The sequence below is a fragment of the Macrobrachium nipponense genome, chromosome 29 (assembly GCF_015104395.2).
Source record: "Macrobrachium nipponense isolate FS-2020 chromosome 29, ASM1510439v2, whole genome shotgun sequence".
Taxonomy (NCBI): domain Eukaryota; kingdom Metazoa; phylum Arthropoda; class Malacostraca; order Decapoda; family Palaemonidae; genus Macrobrachium; species Macrobrachium nipponense.
In genome coordinates, this window is record NC_061092.1 from 3,478,911 (window position 1) to 3,497,648 (window position 18,738).

The following is an 18,738-nucleotide window of genomic DNA, read 5'->3' on the forward strand; positions in this document are numbered from 1 at the left end:
AGCATTTTTTGGAGGCATTAAAGATAGTAAAATAATCTTTGGCATTTTTTGGAGGAATTAAATATAGAAAAAAATTCTTGAGCATTCTTAGGAGAAATCAAATACAACAATATCCTTTGACAATCTTTGGATGAAATACAGACGCAAAAAAAAAATCTTCTACATTCTTTGGATGAATTACCTAGAAAAAAAATAAATGGCATTCTTGGTAGAAATTATACGCAAAAAAATATATATTCTTTTAAATTGAAGATGTCATCAAGGTATGTGCCCCAGGAAGCTTTGAGGGATTAGGTCATGCCGAGTTAAACCATTGCTCACAAGGTCAATGGCTTAAGATGACATTCACAGACGAAGGACCTGAAGTAATGCCAGGGATTCTCTGTAATCCTTTGATTGTTACTGGACGACATTCCTGAAGAAAATAGGACTTTTTTTTGTAATGAATGAGGAATTTGGGTACGAAATGTTTTTTATTTTCGTCTTATTACTGATTTTTTTTTAATACATAAGGAATTTGGGTGCGAAATGTTTTTTGGATACTTATCCAACTTATTATTGAGTTCTTTTTTTTAAATACATAAGGAATTTGGGTACAAAATATTTTTTGGAAACTTTTCCATCCTATTATTGTTTTTTTTAATACATAAAGAATTTGGGTACGAAATATTTTTTGAAAAATTTTCCATTTTAGGGTTGTTTACACTTTACCGGGCCAGTTGCTCCCTACTTTGTTTGTTGTTGTTTTGGTATCACGACACCCAAATCCATCCGCCACGGTAAGTAGCCTTACTGTAACCCCTGTGGTTAGCGCGCGCAGCGCAACATTACCTCTTGCCAGAACATGCCGTGCCTGCCAAGAATCTTTAAATATGCGGATAAGGCGCGAAGCGCCGTTCCGCCACGGCCTTACTGACAGCACACATAAATTGATCGTCGCGGATATGTAGTCGCTCCCTACTTTGTTTGTTGTTGTTTTGGTATCGCCGCCATATTGGTTTTGGTGTTTTTCCGCCGATTTCGGTCAGCGGTCGAGTGGGCCCGCCAATCTGTAAGTGCTCCCCATTTTATTATTGAATTTGAAAAGAGATGCTTACTAGATTTTATGACTGCTTTGTGTATCTTGTATTTTGGATTTTTTTTCTAATTTTATATATTATATAATTCAAGAATAAGTTATATATTATATAATTCAAGAATAAGTTATCGATGCTATAAAGTCTGGTTCAAATAGTGGTTTCTTACTTTAAATGAACAAACGTATACAAGCGTCATATATATATATATATATATATATATATATGTATATATATATATATATATATATATATATATATATATATATATATATATATAATTCTCATCTCTAAGGATAGTTGAAATTCAAACACCACCACAAAGGCTTCCATGACAGGACAGAAATTAAAATGGAGAATAAAGAAACGTGACCCAAACGTTTGGGGAGAGAGAGAGAGAGAGAGAGAGAGAGAGTGGGAGGAGGAGAAGAGAGAGAGAGAGAGAGAGAGAGAGAGAGAGAGAGACTTTCAGTATAAAATGCAACACCCGTTACTCGTTGAACTGTGTCCGATTTTGCATTGGCTGGAAGTTATACGTCAGTCTAAAAAGATTTTTGGTAAAATTTTGGTAAAACGAAAATATCACTCACGTCTCCTTATTTTTCGAAAGGAGGGAGGAGAACATATAATTCAATATGTAACTCGGCTTCCTGGAACGTACAATCAGTGTCACTTTGACAGGTAAATTGGAAATAGTCCTAGAAGAAAGTCAATTTATTTTTTATTGAAAATGAAAGACACATCATGTTGAAGGTGGTAATATGGCTGATGAGTTTCATACATTCATATCGTCATATATGACGCAGGCAACTGACCTACACCGCTGCTACCACTTGTATTTTAATTTATATTCAACAACCAATTTATCTGCTAAAATATTTGACTTTTTATACGTTTTTTTAACTGGACGAAAATCTGTTCTATATACACGTACTTATACAGTTTAAAAAAGAAAATTATTATCCGCTCACATTAATATTTAAATTCGGCAATTAAATCACACATGCAGGACACAAAGTACACCTCAGTTTAATAGAATATTTTATATATATATATATATATATATATATATATATATATATATATATATATATATATATAATAACGCGATTGTAATAGCTACAATGCCCTCCTAAATTCTCTAATTCTTCGTGCTTTTTGGGATACACTTCTCAATACAAAGCTTTAAGATCCAAGTGCAAGAAATATGAAGAAATTATATAATATAAATAACATATATATTTATATATATGTATATATAGATAATATACCTAATCGAAAATAAAAGCCCCAAGCCCAGCCCAACCCCCCCACCCCCGCTTTCCCCCCCTTCGTAGCCAACGAAAAACAAAGCTATTTCATTCTTGATCAAGCAAAAACTAAACCACTTCATTTTCGATAAGGCACACTGCTGGAACAGGGCAAAAAAAAAAATAAATAAATAAATAAAAATATAAAAAAAACTTTGACCATATATATACCATAATCCCAAGTACGACTCAGGAGTTCCTGAGGGAACCAGGAAAATGTTCCATAATTATGTATTTTTTATTATATTATCCGGGAAATTGCCGGTCCTCCGTAATTTCCTTGGCCGTAATATACTTTTATTGATATACTTTTACACTTTTATATTTTCATAATTCTATCTGGTGGTTTTTTTTTCTTTTACGAGTCTCGCGGACGATCGTAAAACGAAAACTATTCGTTGAGGTTAGGATGAGCTGGGATGGAGATGGGATGATGGAGGAACAATGATGGAGAAGGGATGATGTGGAGATAGGATGATGGAGAAGGGATGGCGGAGATCGGTTGATGGAGATAGGGTGATGGAGAAGGAGTGATGGAGATCGGTTGATGGAGAAGGGATGATGGAGATAGGATGATGGAGATGGGATGATGGAGAAGGTATGATGGAGATGGGATGATGAACATAGGATGATGGAGAAGGTATGATGGAGAAGGGATGATGGAGATGGTGATAGAGAAGGGATGATGGAGATGGGATGGGTGGTGGAGATCGGTTGATGAGATGGGTGATAGAGGTAGGATGATGCAGAAGATATGGAGGTGAGATGATGGAGGCAGGTGATGGAGAAGGAATGATGGAGATGATGATAGGATATTGCTGTTGACGAGGATGCACAGACTCCCTGCCGGTTACAGACCAATAAATCACAGACTCCCTGAACGTTACAGACCAATAAATCACAGACTGAACCATTCTAGACTCCCTGGCGGTTACAGACCAATAAATCACAGACCCTAAAACATCCACAGACTCCCTGGCGGTTACAGACCAATAAATCACAGACTCAAACTCACACTCCCTGGCGGTTACAGGACCAATAAATCACAGACTAAAAACATTCACAGACTCCCTGGCGGTTACGCTACGCCCCCACATACATTACACCTTCTCTGAAACATTCCCAAACTCCCTGAACGTTACAGACCAATAAGTCACATACACTGTAACATTCACAGACTCCCTGAACTTTACAGACCAATAGATCACAGACATTGTAACATTTACAGACTCCCTGAACGTTACAGACCAATAAATCACAGACTGAAACATTCACAGACTCCCTGACGATCAAAAACTCTGACCATCTCAGACACCCTGACAATCACAGCCCGTCTGGACAATCACCACTCAAACAGACTCTGTCAATAACATTCTCTGAAATCACAGTCTTTGTTACAACAGACACTGGCGATAACAGCCTCTCAAAGGCTGTTGTCGAGTCTGTGTGTTGACAGACTGTCTGTCCTTCAGGGGTACAACTTCAGACCGTTTCATAACAGACCATAAACATTCTGCAGAACTTGATAGCTATATGTCTGCCCCGTCAGCAGCGAAAATATCCCAGCGTCCCTTGTTGACACCAGTCTGTATAAATTGGTTCCTTTCTCTCGCTCCCACGGACGTTACGTCTCTGCTACCGCGGATTTATGTTTGATTGAGGATTGGCTTTTCTGTGAGGACCCGTCTCCTCCTCCTCCTCCTCCTCCTCCTCCTCCTCCTCCTCCTCTTGTCCTCAGTTTTATTTTAGATCGTATTTGTCCTCGGGGTAGAGGCTCAACTGTGAAAACTGTTTGTTCTGACGTCGTCTGATTGATGCAATGCTGAATCGACGACTGCCTCCCTTTGGCAGGACGCCACGATCCTCGTCTTCCCAAAAAGGAAGAGAAAGGGGACCTAAAAAAAAGGGTAAAAAAAGGGAGACAGGTAACTGATGATGAAAAGGAAGACGGGCTTCTAGAAGGAGGAGGATGAACGGAGTGCTTGCAGAGAAGAAGAAAAATAAAGCGAAACGAGACAAAGAAAACTACGAAGAAAGGATAGTTTAATAGTTTGCACGAAAAGTCACAGAATTCTGTCGATCCTTTTGTCTGTGGACATGAAAATCCGCCTGCATGTGTGTGTGTGTGTTTTTTTTTTTTCTTCTTTTTACGGAGAGACATCGGCGCTGCAGTCCCTGATAACATGATGGGACACGTCTGAGGAAAATAGGGTTTTATATATGATTACCTGTCTTTTGCAGCTGTAAGACTCTCTCTCTCTCTCTCTCTCTCTCTCTCTATAAATAGTTTCAATCTAACTGCCTATCTCTTATATAGATGTCAGTGTATTCACTTTCTCTCTTTCTCTCACTCTCTGGGTATTTGATTACCTCTCTCTCTCTCTCTCTCTCTCTCTCTCTCTCTCTCTCTCTCTCTCTCACTAAATAAGGTTCCATCTCTGATTGCCTGTCTTTTGGAGATATCAATGTATTCTCTCTCTCTCTCTCTCTCTCTCTCTCTCTCTCTCTCTCTCTCTCTCTCAGATGATATGTTTTCAGAGGATGTACCCCTTATCGATTTTCAGGTGGTATTTTGGGATGAAGCCGCTACCCCCATAACTTCCCCCGACTCGACACAGAAGCCAGACTGGTCTCTTGTTTAATAACGTAATAAAAATACTAGACGAAAAATTGACCTCGCTGAATCAATCTTATGATACGCGACTGAAATCGACATTTATCTTAAACTTTTCCGCTGGAAGTTTCTTCGTAAAATCGACCACATTCTCACTCGACACGAAAATAAATATATACTAAGTACCATGACGATAAATCCAGGTGGGTTCTTTTTTACCCAAATTGAAAAACGACCTCATTCACGGCTCTGCTCTTTGCGTAGGATTCAGCAAAAGTGAAAACAAGTGACATACGAGCAGTGACACGTCCCAAGTGTACGACACATCACACGCAACTATACTTGTAGAAGGCCATCCTTCACAAGGGCTTGTAATAACAGGTCCCCGTGAGAGCTCTCAATCCATCTGGCCGACATGCTGCTGAGGTCTCGTATTTTTGACAAGATTGGTAACAGAGAAGTTTCGTCACTACAACGCGTGGAATGTTACACAACAAAAGCTTACATTATCCGTATTGACTATGTATTTTTATTTAACTGCTGGGGCATTTGGCTACATTGGTACGAAAAGTTTTCACCTTAGTACTAAAATGGTGCGCCACTGTCCGCCATGCATTTCTACAGAACTAGAATCAAAGATTCTGCTTCTGTAAGCTGTCAAAGAAGTATATCTTAGTTTAAACAGACCATTGAGCTGATCAACACCTCTCCTAGGGCTGGCCCGAAGGATTAGATATTTTTACGTGGCTAGGAACCAATTGGTTACCTAGCAACGGAACCTACAGCTTATTGTGGAGCCGAACCACATGATATCGAGAAACTGATTTATAATCACCAGAAACAAATTCCTCTGATTCCACGTTTGGCAGAGCGGTCTTAAGCTGTGCCATGTTATATACAATGATGTAATATAACATATTGACAATTTCCTTCACATCTGGAAACATTGTTAGCAATGCTGCTACATACAATATTTCCTTTTCATACCGTGCAACGTTACAGGCAATGCCACATGACCCACCATGACAAATTCTTCTTGTTGATCATAGTTCCTGTCACGTAAAAATGCCAGGCGGACGGGATACTTTTAAATGCTTTGGATTCGAATACCTGGAGACGATGTTCTCCCTGGCTCTTTCTGTCCTTAAGACGGATTTCAATTCTCTGTCATTTATGTCTGGAGAACACGCTGCCCGAATCAAGAAACTGTCACTCTGCCCACCTCTGCTTGATTTTGTATATAAAGCTCTGTAAACTATGTTTTTTTTACTCAGTTTGACCTTGAAAATAATCTTTTTTCATAATCGCATAAATGACTTTCATGTGGCCCTTTGCAGTTACTTAGGGGAAGTGCCAAACGACCTAGCCTAAAACAGGGAGGGTGGGGGACAAGATAAGGTCAAGCTTAGGTCAAGCCTTGCTTTGGTAAACACGGAAGTTCCCCGTGGTGGATTTGTTCATAAAAATGAACTTTTTTTTTTTTTTTTTTTTTTTGTCGCATGTTGCGTGTCGCCTCGCCAGACTCTGGCCTCGCCTACTGATGACGTGACGCGGGGTGCCTGGCATACATATTTCCCCTTTTTTCGACATAGGTATCATCAATTCCTACGTAGAGCTTCCCCTACCTCTTTTTTTGTCTATCTTTTTTTCCTTAATCATCTATAGATCGCAACATGCGGGCAAGATATTCTATACATCTTTGACAGAACATTGAAAACTTTTCGCTTTAAAGATTTTCCATTTATATCTCGAAGGGTAATTCTTCTTCAGATGAATCTTTACTCACTTGGCCGCTTATTAAAGAAAAAATAAATAAAATTATAAAAATAAAAATTGTAGGAAATAAATAAAACTTTTCACTGGAAAGTTTTCCATTTATATCTTGAAAGGCAATTCTTATCCAGATTCATCTCTACTCTCGGAGTGAACTTAGCCGCTTATTAAAGAAAAAGATAAATAAAAACAAGAAAATAAAAACTGTAGGAAATAAATAAAATTAAGTCAACAAAATAACTGTAGCTTCAAACTGCTAAAAGGGTCAGCTTCCAGACTACAAAATTAACCTTTTACAAGTATGAGACCAGCTCAAATCTCAGTGACTATGCAAGATGTCTAAGCTCATATAGAATTCTACAAATTTCTTACGATAAACATCTTTAAAACCCTTTCCCTGCCTCTCTAACACGTGGGACTCTAGACTCTAGAGTGCCAACAACACCGTATCTGATGTCAGCAACACACGGGACTGTAAGAGTCCGAACAACATACGGGACTGTGAGAGTGCCAACAACATACGGGACTGTAAGAGTGCCAACAACATACGGGACTGTAAGTGCCAACAACATACGGGACTGTAAGAGTGCCAACAACATACGGGACTGTGAGAGTGCCAACAACACACGGTTCTCTAAGAATGCCAACAACACACGAGTCTCTAAAGTGCCAACAACATACGGGAATCTAGAGTGCCAACAATACACGGTTCTCTAAGAGTGCCAACAACACCGTCTCTAATGTCAGCAACACACGGGGCTGTAAGAGTGCCAATAACACACGGGATTCTAGAGTGCCAACAACACATGAGAGACTGGAGTAGCAACAATACACGGGATTCTAGATTGTCAACAACGTACGGAATTCTCTCCAGAGCACAAACTCCTCAGAAAGTTTTATTTATTTATTTATCTTTTATTCTATTTTTTTTTTCGAGACACAAAAGCGCACACGTCACTCTGCCACGTTCCCCCCCAACCTTTTCCCCAGCTCCCTCCCTTAAAAAAAAAATAAGGTCGTGAATATTACAGAGACCTACAGCAAAGGAAACGAACTGTCTGGGGAATAAGGGACAGCAGGGACGAACAGGGAACAGGAGACGTTTCTTCATATTTAACAACTTTCCAGGATCTTCTCCCTAAGTTTCCTCCCCTCCATGTTTTTTTCCCCCTAGCGTGGATGGAACACTACGCTGGATTTTCCAGCGAATATTCATGATTTCCCTTTGGCGTAAGAGACTCACATTGGTAAAACAGTTTTAGCCAGCTAGTGACATGTAAAACAGTATTGCCCCAGCTAGTCAGGTGAAACAGTTTTAGCCAAGCAGAGACATGTAAAACTAAGATGGATAAAACAGTTCTAGCCAAGCTAGAGACATGTAAAACAGTTTTTGTTTTGGCCCAGCTAGTCAGGCAAAACAGTTTTAGCTAATGTATAACACAAGTAAAACTGAGATGGGTAAAACATGTTTAGACAATCCAGAGACAGGTAAAATTGAGACGACTAAAACAGTTTTAACCAATACAGAGACAAGTAAAATTGAGATGGTTGAAAAAGTTTTAGCCAATCCAGAGACAGGTAAAACTGAGACGAGCAAAACAGTTTTAGCCAATCCAGCGAAAGGCAAAAACACACGTTACCACGACGGAAAATTCGGAATTAACAGATGGTAAAAGTTATCCCTTATTTTCGAAAATAATGTCCACCATTTGATAACAAGCTCGAGGAACTAGTCTACAACATCCCGTAACAGCCCTGCCGAGTATCCGTTGGCATGGCAACAATGGCTAATGTCTCAGGAAAGGGGAAATGGGGTACACAAGCACTGACAAGCGAGCATGCATGCGTTATGCATAAGCAGAAGAGAGGAAGAAGGATGCACACGGGTGCATGGCTTTACTTAGGAACATTTTACTAAAACAATTCGCCTTGCATTTTAATCATTTATATTTTTATCTATTCCTTTAGGCAATACGAAAAAAAGTTACATAAATAAATAAATAATGAAATAAATAAATAAATTAAATAAATTAACAGATAAATAAAAGCAATCACAGACATTTGTTTTGGTATAGGTTTTGGTCAAAAGTGATCGATGTCCCGAGTTCCTTAGAAAGGTCAAATACTTCCTTTGCAAAGACATGAATACAAAGCTAACCACGAGAGAGAGAGAGAGAGAGAGAGAGAGAGAGAGAGAGAGAGAGAGAGAGAGAGAGAGAGAGGCAGTTTCATTTTGCATGTATGATTATGCTTTCTTTTGTATAAACTATCCTTACATTTTCATATATTTTTAAGTATATATGGCAAATATATACAGCAATCAGAATATATATATATATATATATATATATATATATATATATATATATATATATATATATATATATATATATATCACAGTGCAGACAGCCACGAATAAATAGCGCTATATCAAACGCTATACTCGTCACGAACAAAATTCTAATTCACGATCTATTCACATGCCAGGGGATTCTCTCTCTCTCTCTCTCTCTCTCTCTCTCTCTCTCTCTCTCTCTCTCTCTCGCTCACTAATTCTAAGCCATAATGCCGCCCGCGGGCATTTCCAACGATTCCTTCCTCCTTCACATCCAAGCAAAACCCTTAGAGTGTAAAAGGCTTACGAGCGGTTAATTATAGTTTCGATCTTTGTGTGTGTGTGAGAGAGAGAGAGAGAGAGAGAGAGAGAGAGAGAGAGAGAGAGAGAGAGATGGAAGCTGAAAGGATGAGAAAGGTGTGCAGTACGCAAGACAGAGAGAGAGAGAGAGAGAGAGAGAGAGAGAGAGAGAGCCATATTATCCCTTCACCTGGTTTCCAAAGAATTTTGGGGAATTCACTTGTTATTTCTATTCCTTTCTTATTTAAGAACTTTGTATACCCTCTTCCATTACGCCCTTTGCTGTGTGTAAACAAAACAGAATTGTTTGGGTATTGTCTACACTCCCACCCGGTTGAGGAAATATCCATTTTCCCCCCTTTCTTTCAGAAACTTAATTCTCTCTCTCTCTCTCTCTCTCTCTCTCATCTCTCTCTCTCTCTCTCAAATGCTGGTTTTCGTTCTAACCTCTTGGATTGATTTCCGCCCCCGCAAAGTCGCCTCTCTCTCTCTCCCTCTCTCTCTCCATTGACCTTATATTCTATTACATATATATATCGTCTGTTCTGCACATATCTGTCAACCTACACCTTTCAACTCTCTCTCTCTCTCTCTCTCTCTCTCTCTCTCTCTCTCTCTCTATTTACCTTAAATTCTACTACATGCATATGTCTTCTGTTCCGCACACATCTGTCAACCTACAGCTTTCATCTCTCTCTCTCTCTCTCTCTCTCTCTCTCTCTCTCCCTTTCTCTCTCTCTCTCCCTCTCTCCCCCTTCCATGATGGAGATCGATCGGGACGTCAAGGTACATACGACCGCCATTATTACATCATTTCCATTGATTATACGCGCAGTCCACACTCGAGGTCATGTAGGTCAAGAAGTGGGGGGAGCAGAGAGAGAGAGAGAGAGAGAGAGAGAGAGAGAGAGAGAGAGAGAGAGAGGAGGGTCACCATTTTCATCCTTGATGAAGTTCCTTGACCCTAAATTTGAAGGTTCAAACTTCTTTTCTTTTCATATATATATAATGTTCCATTCCTTGAATGGAATGGTATCATTTCCTTTAGAAGCTGACTACACCATTTCTCTCTCTCTCTCACTCTCTCTCTCTCTCTCTCTCTCTCAAATATAATCAATATTATAATATATATATATAATATATATATATATATATATATATATATATATATATATATATATGATATATATATATATATACATATATTATAATATATATATATATATATATATATATATATTAAATATTATTATATATAATATATATATATATATGTGTGTGTGTGTGTATATAAATATAACATATACATATTTAGCGTATATATATAACAAGTATCTTCCTATACTATGGTCTACTATATATAGTATATTATAATTCATAAATAAAGATTTAAGGATACATGTAATAATATTATTTGTGTATATATAATAACTGCATATATTATTATATATTTATATAATATATGTATATATTATAATAATACTTACTTATATAATAACTATATTATATATAGTCATGTATATATAGACCAAACCAACGACATAAATGTTCCCGAACAAGAGTTTACAGGAGAAGGCGTGAAGCCCAAAGTTTGGAATCTGGTTAAGAAGCGTCGTGTATCAGGCTCTGTTGAAACCCCTGTGGACGACAGAAGGCTTTCTAGAGACCTGCAAATATGCCAAACATCCTCAATAAAAGGGAAAAGAGTTCACCAAAATATCTTGGCCATATTCTAAATACCTTGATTGTAAAGCAATGCAGAAATAGAGATGACCCAAGCCATGAATATTAATGAGTGTTTTTATTTAAAGGTGGTATAAAGGTAATGAATATAAAACAATTGCATAAGCATTTGTGATACAGGGAAGAAATTCCCTAAAATATCTTGGCCATATTCTAAGTAAGTAGCTTGTAAAGCAATTCTGAAATAGAAATGAGCCAAGCCATGAATAACAATATTAGTGTTTTTATTTAAAGAAGGTGGTATAAAGGTAATGAATATAATACAATTGCACATGCATTTGTGATACAGGGAAGATGTTTCCCAAAATATCTTGGACAAATTCTAAATAACTTGTTTTTAAAGCAATGCAGAAATAGAGATGAGCCAAGCCATGAATATTAATGACTGTTTTTATTTAAAGGTGGTATAAAGGTAATGAATATAATACAATGCACAAGCCTTTGTGATACAGGGAAGAAATTCCCTAAAATATCTTGGACAAATTCTAAATACCTTGATTGTAAAGCAATGCAGAAATAGAGATAAGCCAAGCCATTAATATTAATGAGTGTTTTTATTTAAAGGTGGTATAAAGGTAATGAATATAATACAATTGCACATGCATTTGTGTACAGGGAAGAAGTTCCCCAAAATATCTTGGGGATATTCCGATAATTATACCGTAAAATACTACAAAATTAGTGAAGAGCCAAGCCATGAATATACACGAAAGAATATGTTTATATAAAGATGGCGCCAAGGTGAAAAATATAATACAATTTGGTTGTCTGACCTTTTTCAGCCTTTTGTTCTAGGTAAATTTAACTCCCTGGAATTTTTGCCCATTCAATGTCATTTCGGTAATAAATCATTTTCCTGGCCTTCATCTCCCATCATAAATATTTTAGTAGTCGTCAGTATGTTCTGCGATCTTGATATGTGGTTTTTTAAAATGTGCACTAGGGCATTTTCAGTCACTTAACCCTTAAGACAGTGAGAAGGGGAAGTTAAAGCGGTTGGACAGTAAGATGGAAAACAGGAAATGGGAAAAGATGTAAAGTAAAAGACTAAAAACTCGGTGCAACTAAGGACCGAAGGGACGCTTGAAAATAACCTGAATGCCTACAGTGTCCCTCACGTCCTGCCATGGTTCTGGGATGTTTACTACTATTCCAACTATGGTTCTGGGATCTTTTCTAATATTTCAACCATGGTTCAGGGATCTTTACTGCTATTCCAAATCAAGTTCAGGTCTTAATGATCTCCAATTATCAAAACAATTCCAGTGATCTTAAGCGTCTGTGACAACCCACTATCAATTTATCAATATGTTCAAGTTTTAGTAAAGTGACATTAAGTCTTTATATTCTGTAGCCCATTTTATCTTCTAAGACATATAAACCTCCACTGCACATGAACTAATAATCTCCCTTTTCCTTTTTGCAGATATCAACAGCTGGGGCCTGAAGTCACTCTGCACCACACGAGCCCCGACAGCCAAGAGCTCCTAGCTGTAAACTCCTACTGGGTGAGGCATCAGGAGACGTTCTTCACTTTTCTCTCCACCCTCAAAGCATTGATATACTTCAGTCCTATTATCCTCACGAAAGTTCTTCCATGAAATATGACTCAGCTCATTAGTCAGCTGCATTTCTCCATGGACTAGTTTGTCATCAAAGACCAAGCTCTAGTCTGAGATGCTCCCCCCATGATGCCACTGGCAACCAGTTCTTTCAGATGCACACAAACACCAAATCTGCCCCACTGTAAGGTGACGAGCATAGCCATCCATCATCTGAGCCTCCTTCATTGACTACTTCAAAGAAATGCAACACATGATTCTATGTGACAGAGAAAGCATTGTTGTGGTTGCACAAATTGTGCCTTGCAGATAGCAGGTGTACTGTACAACTAGATGGTCGGGGAGAAGACGAAGACAAGTCCTGCTACAGATCTCCCGAAAACAGCGTAACTCATGTCCCTCAGGCTCTTTGATGGCTCCTGTGCCACGACGGTGTACGCAGAACCTAAAGCTGAGTAGTGGAGGCCCCTTAGAGAAGTCTGTTTTTACCTGTAATGGCTCATGAAGAAACATTGGCTTGTTGCAGCTGCGACAATCGTCTTCACTCCAAAAGGTTCCATGCGCATCTGATCCAGGGCAATGATGTTTCTGGACATCTAGAGGGGAGACCCACAAGTTCTTCCCAGTCTAAGGGCATGCCAGTCAAGTGGTAGAAATTTGTTCACTATCTCCTTTAACTTTTGGTGAATTATGAAGGTTGCAATTCCAGGCAGAGCAATGAAAATGCAAGAACATTTTGGATCAGGTCCAGCGCATTTAACTCCTTTGCTGAAACATGGCAAAATCCCGTTCAATAACATTCAGATAAGACCCCATATTGATTACATAAACATAAACAATGCAACACAGAGCTCACACACCAAAGAAGACCAAACTACACACAACAACAAAGAATGGAAGAAGACAGCGAAACTGTACAAGAAGGAACTGAAATCGAAGGGGAACATTCGACCGTCCACAGCTGTCCGTCAGCACGTCAAGAAGATCTCAGAAGACTTCACACTGACCCAGACCAAGTATGAAAATTCAGTCAACACCACCACCAGCACCAACACCAAACCACCTGAGAAGAAAGATAACAAATCTCCCATCAAATCAGCCTCCTCAAACTCCTCCTCCTCTTCCGTGAACCAAAAGATACCACAGTCAAAGTTCCCCAAGAATGTCTTATCAAAAATCACTTGCTCAAAATGTGAGTCTATATCAAAAGCGTCCCGCAAAAACGTCATGATTCCCATCACCTTACCCGCAGGTACTGGAGCCGGTAAAAATGGGCTGCCAAAAAACTCGAACGCAAAGTGTACAAATCTGAAGAACAAAAATTCCTTGAATTCCCAGAACAGCAACTCCAGGTGCCTGCAAGAACTCCCTCTCCATAAGAAATCCACTGTGAGTCCAACTGAAATTTCACCTCGTCCTCGACTGCGGCATTCGAGTGGTCGCTGTGGTGGAGGGCCTGGTGTTGGTGCATTTGACTTTTGCTTAGCTCCTACAAGCCCTGGACTCCCCAGATCCCCTGGGAGAAAACTAAGCTCCTCCTTGGCCGGTATTTCTCCTCGCTCTCAGCAGGTCTGCTCAGAACAGATCAGGCGTGTCAAACTCTTCACTGAAAGGGCCATTTTGGTAAGTACCTTTTTTTTCATCATAATTGAATATGGTCTTACAAAGAAGTTCCTTAAGTAGGTTGCAGTTTGTGTAGTAATTCATGGGTTTGATTAATTGGAGATCTTACCAATCGCAGTCATACAAGGGGACAGAATACATGATTATGTCATATGCACAAAGCATAGTAAACTTGTGACCTTTCTTCACTACAAATCAACAGTAGTTTTAACATTTGATAAACTGCTATAGGAAAACGTGCTCCTTTTGTTGATTGAATTCTTATTTAATTCCTACAGGAAGGACGAGTCTTCTCCATATTCGGATACTTCCCCGCTGTCAAAGATGCCTTAAGAAGGAGAGGGTGGGTGGAAAAAATTCAGCATACTGTTCCATACGTCAATCCTCACCCGAACAACTGTGTTTGTCCACACGTTGGGTACCAGCTGTCCTTCATGTCCCCTTTGAGTGCGCCTTCAACGAATACAGCGTCGAGCCACTCACACCCACATCATAAGACATCAGGATCCACGTCGAAAGGAGCGGGCGAAGAAACCAAAGATGAACAAAACCAGGAGGAGGAAGAGGACTCTGAGGTTCATGGTGCTACAGTCGACGACGATGACTCCCCCTCATCTGCACAAACAGAAACGGTCGAATCTTCTCCTTCTGAATCTGTAAACACAGACATCTCCCCCTCATCCCTATCACTCTCAGTTCCCTCACCTTCATCCCAGTCTTCATCCCCACTAGAATCTGATAATAAAGACCAGAGAATCACTGCCAATTTAGGTTCTTCCACTGTAGAAACTGTAGTGCCACCATCTCATCACGATGTAAATGAGAACAAGACTTCATCTGCCTCTGACAACCAGTCTGATAATCACTCTACTTCTGATGATAGCAAATCACAAGAATCTGAAAAGTCTTCCAGTGCAGCAGAAGAACCAAGTGATAACACTAGTGCTGAACCTGCAAAGAATAGTGACCACTTCAACACTGCCATTTTGGGTCCATCTGAAATTAGGAAAGGTTTAGCCGAGTCGATAACGGAGAAGAACGCTCCCATATTCAAATATAGTACTGCCAACATTGCCACGAGGAAGTCTGTAGACAACGGCAAGGATGACGATGATGATGAAGATCAGGAAAGTTGCTCGCAACATGAATCGGGCAACGGAGAGAGCGGATCTCAAGGGGAAAACGCCAGTGACTGCCCAGAAGAGGAAAAGAATGACACAGAAGAAGCAGAGGAGGAGGAGAAGCCGGAGCCTTACAACCCTTACGTAGACTACGACCTGACTGACAGCGACCTTCCACTTGTTGCTAGGCTTCTGAGGAACGTGGAGCCGAACTTCTTGTGGACTTGGACGAGGGACTCCATTTCCTTCAAACATCTCAGTCGGGAACAGCTGGTCAATCGATTCCCAAACACACCCTTCACCACCAAGGTAAGGATCATCAAAATGCTACTTGCTTTGAATCTTGTTTACATATAGTAGAGTGGAGCTCACTCCGGAAAGTCGATACCATTTTCACAGGATTAGCCATAAGTTATTATCAGTTAGTTATGAAATAGATATACTTTGCTATAACAAAAATACAAGTGTGGAATTGTCCTAGCTGCCTTTCTAGCACCTACGAAATTCATTTCGCTGTCTATTTACGTCACCAACCTCATGCAATCATTGGCCACACTCCCACGAGAGGCGGCTATGATAAAATCCAATAAAGAACTCACAGGGATTATCTATGACAATCTCAACCTACGGCTTTGCAAATTCTCTATTAAACGGGTACAAAAACGAGGCGTCAAAAGTGAACGACTCGCTTTTTAACTAACTGATGATATCCCTTCACAAAAGCTTATCACCGTGAGTTGTTTTCATTCAGTTTGAACGTTTAAGTACGTTTTCTGTCAACGTTTGCGCCGGTCGATCCATTCTGTATCCCATCTATTTTAATGAGGCTAGTCGCTGACCCAGTTTTCCGAGGGCTTCGTGCATCTAGCTGCCCTTAGAGCCCTTCTGTCCCAGAAATACCCTGAATCAGTTAGGTATGCGATGGCTGACCAGTAGCAGTTAATCACTCGAAATCTTCTTTAATCTCCTTTAAACTCTTTAAAATCTACTCGATCCCGAAAAACTTCAGGTATACGTGCTAGAAGGGTCCCAAGAATTGGTAGATATCTCTTATGGCATGTAACTAATTCCTAATAAGGCGCTTTCGGTTTATAATTTGGATGATTCTAAAGAATGTTTAGCGAGAGAGCGTGCAAGGAATGTTGGAAACAACTGGAAATTTTTGGCGTCTTTTTGCTCTTTCATTTGACTATCGTTTTTTTCTTTGAAGGACGTCTTCTTGTTGGGGTTCAATTTGGTAAAATAACTAGTTCGTATCGAATTAACAACCCAGAAGAGAGAAGAGAACACGATTCCCTCTGCTTTACCTGTTTCTGGGTCTCATTGTAAACTGTTACCTCTTACCCTAAAACACTGAGGTTTGTAGAGTGTTCCAGCAACGCTTCGTGCTAGAGACAAGCTGGGAATTGTTTTATCATATTTTGATAAGGTTGCGTCCCGTATGAGGACCCTGGGTTTGTTGACGTTTAGTCTCTGTGGCTCAGAGTTGGCGCAGGGCTACAGAATGAGGAGCGTTCACCTGTGTTTACCTATGCTTGGGACACAATCTTATCAAAATATGATCAAACAATTCCCAGCTCGATTCTGAAGCCCTGCGCCAGCTCCGCGCCACAGAGAATAAACATCAACAAACGTTAACCAAGGTACATACACAGGTGAATGACCAGGTAACCACTAGCCTCGTGTGTCACCTGCTTTCATTTCTGGCCAGGTTAATGGCCAGGCTGTCTTTCCCCCCCCCCCCCTCTCTCTCTCTTCTCTCTCTATCATCCTTCGCTAGGGTTCTCTCTCTCTCCTCTCGTCTTTTTTTTTTCCCTCTCTCTCTCTCTCTCTCCATCAAGGGGAAAAGGCGGTTAGGTGGGATCAAAACAATTTCCCTGCCTTGTATTCCCCTACCAATGATGGATCCCCCTACCTGCCTTGTTTTACAGTGGGAGGATTGATTGCACCACTTCATCTCTCTTCTCTCTCTCTCTCTCTCTCTCTCTCTCTCTCTCTCTCTCTCTCTCTTTTGCCTTTCCATTTTATATTAATTTCACAGCATTGCACTTTCATTATCCCCATCAAAAATATAATTTTGTACATTTTAAGTTTTCTATAATTTCAATCACCTCTCTCTCTCTCTCTCTCTCTCTCTCTCTCTCTCTCTCTCTCTCTCTCTCTCTCTCTCTCTTTCCATTCCACATTAATTTTTAAGCATTGCAGACCTATACTATTGCCATAAAAAATATAACTTTGTGTATTCTCTCTCTCTCTCTCTCTCTCTCTTCTATATCATTACCTGAGTGTTGCAGACCTACATCATCACCATCAAAAATATAACTTTGTGTATTCTCTCTCTCTCTCTCTCTCTCTCTCTCTCTCTCTCTCTCTCTCTCTCTCTCTCTCTCACATCTATATACATTACTGAGTGTTGCAGACCTACATCATCACCATCAAAATATAGCTTTGGTGTAAAATTTCTCTTCTCTCTCTCTCTCTCATCTCTCTCCTCTCTCTCTCTCCTCCTCTCATGGTCCCTCTCTTGTCCCACCTCTCTCTCTCCTACATCAATTATCACAAGTGCTGCCGACTACATTTCCAAAAAAAATAAATAATAATCAACAATACATCCTGAACTGGCAGGAGAAAAAGAAAAGATGCCCCCAAAAATAATGCACAATTGAAAACGTCAGAAGAAAGAAAAAAAAAAGATATTCAAGGAAGTGATCAAAATATCCTCTTTTCATCGCCATGAGACGCGTTCAATAGAGTCGTAAAAAGGTTGCAGAAAGCAGTTATGCTGCCGATGATTTTTCCCATTGTTCCGCTAAAAAGCTGTTTGAACGTTGCCGCTTCCTTTATCCTTGACTCCCTACCCCCCCCAAAAAAATCCCCATACCCCGCCCCCCCCCCCCCTTAACCCTCTATTCAACCAAGGATATATTCCACCCATCCCACCCTTCTCAAGCTTCCTTCCCTCCCCCTCTACGCCCCGCGTATCACCCCTCCCCCAAACCCCCTCCCCACCCCCCTTGGCTTGTAAGTGGCAACTGCCGTGACTCAGTTTAAAGATGAGTGCATCACTATACCAGCGGTGTCGAAGGGTTATGTTAGTTTCCAGGTATCACTCAAGTTCCGTTTTTCGTGTAGTTTCGCTCAACTTTAGCCTTGGGGGGAGAAGGAGAGAGGAGAGAGAGAGTAGAGAGAGAGAGAGCAGGAGATAAGAGAGAGAGAGAGTTTTTCTGCTTTACGTAATCAAACAGTTTAATAGAAATTTTTTCAAATGCAATTTGAAGAAA

The 18,738-nt window shown here is 39.9% G+C and overlaps 3 protein-coding genes across 3 annotated transcripts in view; 1 reads left to right on the forward strand and 2 right to left on the reverse strand.

Moving 5' to 3' along the window:
* Positions 1–18,738, reverse strand: part of LOC135206043 (ruvB-like 1) — a 140,382-nt gene that overhangs the window by 96,886 nt on the left and 24,758 nt on the right. The gene's annotated exons all lie outside the window — the stretch shown is intronic.
* The window catches only part of LOC135206044 (uncharacterized), a 136,667-nt gene that overhangs the window by 80,616 nt on the left and 37,313 nt on the right, over positions 1–18,738 (forward strand). Inside the window, 2 exon segments of the mRNA XM_064237228.1 lie at positions 12,578–14,336; positions 14,615–15,766. Coding sequence (XP_064093298.1) covers positions 13,404–14,336; positions 14,615–15,766 — 2,085 coding nt within the window. The 5' untranslated portion in view covers positions 12,578–13,403.
* LOC135205994 (uncharacterized) lies at positions 2,791–3,300 on the reverse strand. Its single transcript, XM_064237165.1, has one exon. It carries the CDS (start codon positions 3,298–3,300, stop codon positions 2,791–2,793), a length of 510 nt encoding a protein of 169 aa, XP_064093235.1.